The sequence below is a fragment of the Phyllopteryx taeniolatus genome, chromosome 13 (assembly GCF_024500385.1).
Source record: "Phyllopteryx taeniolatus isolate TA_2022b chromosome 13, UOR_Ptae_1.2, whole genome shotgun sequence".
NCBI classification, from domain to species: domain Eukaryota; kingdom Metazoa; phylum Chordata; class Actinopteri; order Syngnathiformes; family Syngnathidae; genus Phyllopteryx; species Phyllopteryx taeniolatus.
In genome coordinates, this window is record NC_084514.1 from 4,228,475 (window position 1) to 4,237,177 (window position 8,703).

The 8,703-nt window shown below is 40.3% G+C and overlaps 1 protein-coding gene across 2 annotated transcripts; it reads left to right on the forward strand.

Moving 5' to 3' along the window:
* The first annotated feature begins 654 nt into the window (after positions 1–654).
* Positions 655–8,632, forward strand: LOC133487924 (hepatic sodium/bile acid cotransporter-like). 2 transcript variants are annotated; one of them, XM_061795195.1, is made up of 6 exons: positions 655–995; positions 2,324–2,734; positions 4,544–4,698; positions 5,925–6,103; positions 7,769–7,968; positions 8,089–8,632. In XM_061795195.1, exons 2-5 carry the CDS (start codon positions 2,355–2,357, stop codon positions 7,964–7,966), a joined length of 912 nt encoding a protein of 303 aa, XP_061651179.1. In that variant the 5' UTR covers positions 655–995; positions 2,324–2,354; the 3' UTR covers positions 7,967–7,968; positions 8,089–8,632. The 2 variants fall into 2 exon arrangements, with proteins under 2 accessions (XP_061651179.1, XP_061651178.1); XM_061795194.1 differs by having other exon boundaries at positions 659–995; positions 4,544–4,748.
* Positions 8,633–8,703: the final 71 nt, after the last annotated feature.

The window sequence follows — 8,703 nt, forward strand, 5'->3', positions numbered from 1 at the left end:
GTGGGCAGGGTGAGAAGTGTGTGTGTTGAAAAAAATGGTTGGGAGGTGTTGTGACGCCGTGGGTGAACCTGGGCGATGTGATTGATGGGGACTACCAAAACTATTAATAAAACATAAAGGATAAATAAAATGTAAAATAAGGCCCGCCCTCAAGCTGCTGGACTGTAATGTGAGACCTTTACCTGTCAATCAAATGATGCTGAAAATTAGTTGGTGAAGTCAACTACTGCCTGAATATTGATAACGTGTGCCGCTATTGTCATGGTTTATAAACAGTTTCCTGTGTGTATGTTCCCCACATAAGACACACACACAACTCCGAGCGCTGATGTTTTAACGATGTCTCCGTGGTCCAAAACATGAGAAGCATTGAAATTGTGGTCCCTTTAATTTGCACCTAATCTCCACCATGCTAGTAGAGATTAGCCAACCACCATGTTAGAGCTCTTTAGTCTCATTATGTGAGTCGTAACTAATGTGTTTGTTTACTAAAGCAACTCCTTCAAAAGACAAAGAGGAGGTCTTCTGCCAAGTCCTACAGTATACTGTATCTGTATAGTTGCGTAACAATAAAGGGGGCCTCTGTTTGCACATGCGCCTATGCAGCCCAATATGAATACACTGCCTCTTTAGGGGTACGGCAAATTAGATTCTTTATTTTCACATTGCCCTCCAGTGCTAAATGTTTCCACTGTGTTTTCATTTACAGGAAATCAACGCAGGAGCCTCATGCAGACTTCCTGAAGCAGGTCTTACTAAACAGAGTTCCATGTAATTTTCTGAAAGGACGAAAACAAATCAGCTGCGTAGCTATGGGGTAGCGTTCCAAAAAGAGTTCAGTGTTTTTCCGCAGTTTGCAGCAGCGCCACCATGTTGCCATGGAGCCACATGACATAGGAGGGAGGGTTCTAGATCCGGCCACAAAAGAAGAGGAGTTATCGGGGGAATGTGCAGGGATGCAAACAAGAAAGTTTGAAGCTTGGATTAGTTGGAAGGTAAGAAATCTGTCTAATACTTAAAAATGAGGGCAATTTAGATTGAGTGATATTATTATTTATTTTAAATACAAAAATGATAAGGAAAAATGTATTGTGTAATGTTTCACAGACTGCGTGTACAATTTAAAAATTACATTCCAAAGCAAATAATTAAACCCAACAGTGTTGTGCTTCAGGATGAATCTGTCTCTTTCAGTAGGAAACCATGTCAACAATCAGCCACTCAAAAAGATGTTATTAAACCAAACTTCGATAAAGTGCAACATGATACGATGATGACATCCTTTTTGGATCATCATTGCGTTGTGCGGCAATATAATCTCAATTATGTGCATAAAAAAAATGACTTTTTTTTATCAATAAATCTCCTGTGATAGCACGAATACACATTTTAACACACACAAACATTTTTTGGGGTTGTCTAAAGTTCTTGGGAACACCATGCACTTATTTACAAATGATTTACAGCAGAGCAAAAGCAAATGTGAAAATCATTAAATCTCCAATTGCATATTAGTATCATGTCATGCATGCATAGTTTTGGATTGAGGAATTGCAAAACTATAAAACCAAACTAAGAGTGAGAACACTATAGCGTGATGTCCTTTAAATTGTTGTTATGAATCAGCACAAATAAACATTCATAAACCATTTTAGTACAATGTTTGCACTATTTGTTTTTGAAGAAATGTAAATTTGAAGCGTTGTATGGCAAAATGTAATCTAACTGCTATTGCATTGTATCAAGGTCAGATAAATTGTCAGTTTTTTAATGACTACTGTACAGTGTTGTACTTGGCGCACAGGAGATGCACCATAAAAAACAAAACAAAATAAAAAACAGGTAGATTTGAATTGGTGAATTTCAATTTCCCTTTTATAACATGGCGGACTAGCGGTCAGCACTTCTGCCTCCCAGTTCTAAAGTTTGGGTTTCAAATCTCAGCTCCAGTCTTCTTGTGCAGAGTTTGCATTCTCTCCCTGTGCTTGTTTGAGTTGTCTCCAAGTACACTTCCGCCCACATTCCAAAAACATGCAAGTTTGGTTCATCGAAGACTCGAAATTGTCCATAGGTGTGAATGTAAATGTGAAAATTAGTACAATATAAAAAAATGAAGGGGGCCCCAACAGCACTCTGGGGAACATTGGAGGTGAATGAACTGAGTGGTCTGAGAAAAATTCTTGAAGAATTAAGATTCATGGGGGATAAGTGGTCTAGCCAAACTCCTGTTTGATTAAAAGTGTGTCTGAATACTTTTGTCTTTATAATATAAAACTATGTGCAAACTCCAATGAAATAACATTTAATTTGCATTGTGTATCAGCTGAAGCCCACACAGTACAAGCAGCATTCAGATGAGCTCCACAATGAATGTGACGGACATTTACAAAGAAGGGAACATTTCTGCCAACCGGAACATGAGCATGCTGAACATACCCCCACCCCTCAACAATGCCATCAACATCTTCACCATCATCATCCTCTTCATCACCATGATATCCCTTGGCTGCACAATGGAGATTTCCAAAATCAAGAGCCATCTGCTCAAGCCAAAGGGGGTGGCCATCGCCATGGTGACCCAGTTCGGCATCATGCCTTTGACTGCTTTTGCACTTGCCAAATCACTGAAGATGGATTCTGTGAAGGCGGTGACTGTGCTCATATGTGGCTGCTGCCCTGGAGGAAACCTATCTAACATCTTCACCTTGGCCCTCAAGGGGGACATGAACCTCAGGTAAACAAGTAGTAATTCAACCTACAGCTATAGAAAGGTAGCAAGGGCAGCAGTGCCGAACATGATCTAGCCAGTGGTGCAGTATTTGTTCCATCCATCCATTTCCTGAGCCGTTTCTCCTCGGGCGTGCTGGAGCCTATCCCAGCTATCATCGGGCGAGGAGGCGGGGTACACCCTGAACTGGTTGCCAGCCAATCGCAGGGCACATAGAAACAAACAACAAATCGCACTCACATTCACACCCACGGGCAATTTAGCGTTGTCAACCTACCATGCATGTTTTTGGGATGTGGTAGGCACCCACGCAGGCACGGGGAGAACATGCAAACTCCACAGAGGCGGGACCGGGGATTGAACCCACAGTCCTCAGAACTGTGAGGCAGACGCTCTAACTAGTTGACCACCGTGCCGCAGTATTTGTTAATAAATTTAATTCAATAAATACATAATATTTGTATATTTTATTTTTAACGCAGCACTGTGAACAACTGTTTAGCACATCTGCCTCATAGGTCTGAGGACCTGGGTTCAAATCCGGCCTCACCTGTGTGGCGTTTGCATGTTCACCCGATGCATGCGTGGGTTTTCTCTGGGTACTCCATTTTCCTCCCACATCCCAAAAACATACACGGTAGGTTAATTAATTGAAGACTCTAAATCAAACTCATTTGTGTCGCAGGCCTCATTGTAGTTATGGTTTCCCTCAGAGGGCCGTTAAGATTTTAAAATCATATAAATATTGAATCAACTCCTTATATTATTACCTAGACAACAAATTGATAGATGAATAGTTTGGAAATCAAAATTCAAGGGTAATACTTTGTAACTATTGTTTAAGTTACTGTATTGTAAAAAGAGGTTTGGTAACAAAAACATGGTTGGAAATATTTATTCCATATGACAATAAAAATTTTAGCAGATTTTAGCAAGAATCATGGCATTTCAAGCACATGATTTGCTTTCGTGGGCCACGTAATATGATGTGGCTGGCCAGATCTGGCCCGCGGGCCTTGAGTTTGACACTAGTGCTCTAAATTGTCCGTAGCTGTGAATGTGAGTGTGAATGGTTGTTTGTCTATGTGTGCCTTACGATTGGCTGGCGACCAGTTCGAGGTGTGCCCCGCCTTTTGCCCAGAGTCAGCTGGGATAGGCTCCAGCACCCCCGTGAGGATAAGCGGAATGGAAAATGGATGGATGGATAATCTTTTTAATACAGAGCATTGATAAAATTGTAAAATCAATGTGCAAGCTTGTGGGTATCCCATAATTCTTTTTCTGGAGTATAGTAATCAAGTCTTTTTAATGTATCATCCACTAGTTACTGAAAAACTCACATAATTGCGCTCTTTCTATAATGCTCTAAGATGCCACACGATGGCGCCAAAGCCATCTCTAAGTAGGAATTGGTCTCAAAGTAGTAAAGCTTGGTGTGTCGGAGAGGAGCTAAGTTTAGCCTGGGTTGTTAGTGGAAGTTAGGAGAGTCTACATATTCCAGGACCAAAAATCCACGAGTAGCGACCATGTATTTATTATTGACAGTATTTTAAAACATTTGCAAATTCTCCAGACTGGAACAGAGTCCAAGTCCTCGAAAGAGCACTTAACCCCTTGGCCCCTCCCACGGGTGTTGAGCCCATGGGAAGGGGGACCCAAGTTACCTCTTCGGGCTGTGCCCAACCGGGCCCCATGGGTGCAGGGCTGTGCACAAGCCGCTGGCCATCGAGCCCCACCTCCATTTGTAAAAAGAGTAAAAAGCAAATTCTCTATATGTCCCTTTTTAAATCAAATATTTTTTGTTCCCTCCTGTAGTATTGTGATGACCACGTGCTCCTGCATTGCAGCTCTGGGTCTGATGCCCCTGCTACTTTTGATCTACTGCCAAGGCTTCAGCGGCTTGGAGAACTCAGTGCCCTACGTGGGCATCATCAGCGCTCTCACCTTCACCCTGGTGCCCTGCGGCATGGGTATCGTGCTCAATCACTACAAACCAAAATATACACCGTTCGTCCTGAAAGTAAGCTAATTTTTTCGTTTGGTTGCCGAACAAAATTTTCCCTTAACACTGGAAGTTTTTGTTGACTGAATGTCATTTAGCAAAGTGTGTTTTTATCAGTGAATGTTATCTATCCAAACGGAAAGTTTGAGCAACAGGAAGTTCTCAAAGCATAAATCATCCCCACATGTTTTCAGATAATTAAAGCCATGTTTGCGAACAGGAACATTTTCCTCCTACCTACTCAGTGTGACACATTCACACGAACCAGGAGTTCTTAAGGTTTTTCTCTCCATGGAAGGACCAGGGAAGAAATCTTTTCCAAGGACCCCCACAGCCCCACACTATATAATCTTATATAATCTTAATCTCAAAATATTCATGACCTGTTAAAGTGAAAGGAATTTAACCCTCTGGGCTCTACGAAGGCCATTTGTGTCCACCTTTCTTTCCCAAAGCTATTTAAAATGTGTTAATGTCAATGTAATGTAACTTTCCAAGAGTCGACTTTTGTCCGATGTTGTAATTTCCAATTTTGGCGTATACATTATTATTATTTTTTTTAATAATTTGGGATTGAATTATAAAATTTGGGTGAGATTGGTTTCATTGTTGACTCAAAACTCGAAAACAGTATATATGTTTTTGAATTCTACTATATTACCTCAGTCATCAATTTTTGTCACATTGTTTTGCGTACGCCTGCGGCCCTAGTGAGGAGAGGCGGCTCAGAAAATGGATGGATGGATGTTTTGCGTACGGAGCCCGGTGGAAAGGAGTCACAATCAAACAGTCAATGGCGCTGAATGTTGCCAAATACATGGTACAGTGATATACGTATCCACAATGGAAACTTTTGACCTGAGGTATGTGCTTCAAAACCTCAAATATTTTGCAGAGGTTGTCTAGCCTCACCTGTACAAAAAGACCAGGAGAGAGCTAGAAATGCTGCTCACATACAGTGTTGTCAAATCAATATGATCATGCGTCAGTCATATCAGAGCTTTTAATTGGCCCAAAGATAAGTTAGGCAGGAGCAATTAGTTTTGTATGTTTGTTTATTGGTGCCGCAGTCCCCATATGTACTGTATGTATTTCCTTTAAAAAAAATGATAAAACATAATTTATTGCAAATTATTTTGTGGACCTCCCAGTTTGAGAACCACTGACGTGAACTGTGCTCCACTTTGTCAACAGTCTGGCCTGAGCATCCTGATCATCTCCAGCGTCATTGTGTTCTGTTTGTGTGGTGTGGCCATCAAAGACGTGCTGTGGATGATCCTGACTGCCGACGTTATTACCGTGGCGTCTCTGATGCCCCTCATAGGCTTCATGCTGGGATACGTCATCTCCGCCGTATGCAGACTCAGCCCAAAGTAAGTTTGACAGAGGCGTGATTGTTAATTTAGCCTCAAGACAATTTCTAAAATTTTCCACAGTAAATAAAGCGATTTCATTTGTGCAACGAGTCGGCCTAGTGTTTAGTACGTCTGCCTCACAGTTCTGAGGTTCAATTTGTACTCCAGTTTACTCCCACATTCCAAAAACATGCATGTTAGCCTTATTGACGCTAGTTAAAATGTTTTTGTGTGAATGGTTGTTTATTTGTATGTGCCCCGCGATTTGCTGGCGACCAGTCCAATTACCCTAATGAGGGTAAGCGGTGGAGAATATACACACTTTGAACGCTTGACAGACATGTAAGGTTTTACAGAGCGATACTGTCACCTGTTGTGTTTTAAATGCATAGTTAGTGCTGTTTCGTAAATTGATTGTGAGGGTAGTACGCGGGCTCTCTCTAGTGGTAGGGGAAAGAATCACTGAATTAAGCAGTGCATAATGTTACAGTGGCTCAAACTTTGTTTTCTTTCTTTTAATCAATATAGTACATTTGTTAAGGACAGTTCAGTTGGATTTAATTTATAAGTACATTACATTTACATTTAACCTTTAACAACTGTTTGATTTTCGAGCATTTATTTGTTAAAAGTTTTATTACTTTAATCTCCAATACATTTTTATTGAATCATTAAGTAAATTTTCCTAAATTTAGACACATTATTAATGTCCAAACTGTGCATAATGTTACAGTGGCTTACAGTAATATTAAATAAACATTTAAGGAATAAAACCTCTTTTTTTTTCTTTTTTATTAACGCCACTGTATTTAAATATTATGGTATTATTATTATGGTGGTACTTGGGGAGCCATGTATTTTTTTTTAGGCAGTCCATCATGTAAAAAGTTTGAGAACTACTTGTTTAGAGTATCATAGGTTCATTTACGTTAGCATCTGCTTGGTTAAAAAAAAAAAAGAGGCAAATATATACATATATATATATATATATATATATATATATATATATATATATTTGTGTACGTCATTGGTATGTAATTAATTCTCTCTCATATTGGAGTGAGACGCTAAGCACTAGTCTACTAGGTCGCAGTAAGTACCATTTCTTGTTCTATGGTTATCATCACATATTTCCTCTTTGCCATCACTAGTCCCCGGTCAAAAGAAAGCGTAAAAACCCACAGAGGTGGGCAAAGTATGGCCCAGGGCGACATAAGGCAATCTCCATTGAGTATTTAGACTCTCATCAAGAGTCCTGTAACATTGGTTGATTTAGCATTTTTTACCTATAACTGATTAGCTAAAATATATTTTTGATTTTTAGTAAATAATAAAAATAGTAGTAAACAATTTTACATATACAGTTACTAAGAAATGTGTAAATAAAATGTACTGTACATTTTTAAATGCTTGATGATATTTCAATTAATTCTGAATAATATACATTAAAACAATGGAGTTATTTAAATAAACTATTATGTACACATTTTAGGTGAGTGCTTAGCCTTCCTGTGTGAAGATTTCCTCCCACATTCTAGCTTTGAACTGAACTTTTTTTCTTTTTCTTTTACCAATACAAGATCTGTATCAAAGGTTCTTCCTTATGAAAAATACCGCAGAGGTTGTTGGACCAGACATCATACGAAGCAGTAAGCGCTATCAATCTATCTGTGCTGTATGCAGATGCAGCAGGACTGTCTCTGTGGAAACAGGGTGTCAGAACATCCAGCTGTGTGTGGCCATCTTGAAAGTGGCCTTTCCTCCAGAGGTCATCGGGCCCATGTTCCTCTTCCCATTGCTTTACTACACATTCCAATGTGCCGAGGCTCTTCTCCTGACTGTGTGCTTCAGATGTTACCGAATGATCAAGTCACCAGCTGAGGGTAAATGTCACAGCTGCATGTATGTTTTTGAGGGGGCTGAAAGTGAAGATGAGCGTGCTTGCAGTTTGAGAAATTGTCCTTTTTTTCTTTTTATGATATTGTCATATTTTTATTTGACAGAAACAAGAATATACACGAATGTCAACGTGAAACAAGAGGAAGTGAAACGGCCTCAGTGTCTGAGAAGCTTGGAGGAAAATAACCAAACATGATAACCTCATGGACTTCACTTTGGATCACATTAAAGACTGTTGAATTCGGATCTTTTTCAATTCAATCCATCCATTTTCTGCGCTGGAGCCTATCCCAGCTAAAATCGGGCAGGAGGCGGGGTACACCCTGAACTGGTTGCCAGCCAATCGCAGGGCACATACGAACAAACAACCATTCGCGGTCACATTCACACCTATGGGCAATTTAGAGTTGTCAATTAACCTACCATGCATGTTTTTGGGATGTGGGAGGAAACCGGAGTGCCCGGAGAAAACCCACGCCGGCACGGGGAGAACATGCAAACTCCACACAGGCAGGTCTGGGGATTGAACGCCGCTCATCAGAACTGTGAGGCAGAAGCTCTAACCAGTCGTTCACCGTGCCGCCCTTTTTCAATTCACTTTTCCCAAATGTATTTTTCTTTTTCTCAATACAGTGGTGCCTTGAGATACGAATGACGTGCGTTACAAGTTTTTCGAGATACGAGCCGTCATTCGGACATTTTTGTTTGCTTTGACTGCG

Bases quoted from the DNA above. Each gene is read 5' to 3' on its own strand.
- LOC133487924 (XM_061795194.1), top strand. From the start codon at position 2,355: ATGAGCTCCACAATGAATGTGACGGACATTTACAAAGAAGGGAACATT. The intron at 4,749-5,924 runs GTAAGCTAATTT...CTTTGTCAACAG, and splicing joins ATACACCGTTCGTCCTGAAA to TCTGGCCTGAGCATCCTGAT. The intron at 6,104-7,768 runs GTAAGTTTGACA...TGCTGTATGCAG, and splicing joins GTATGCAGACTCAGCCCAAA to ATGCAGCAGGACTGTCTCTG.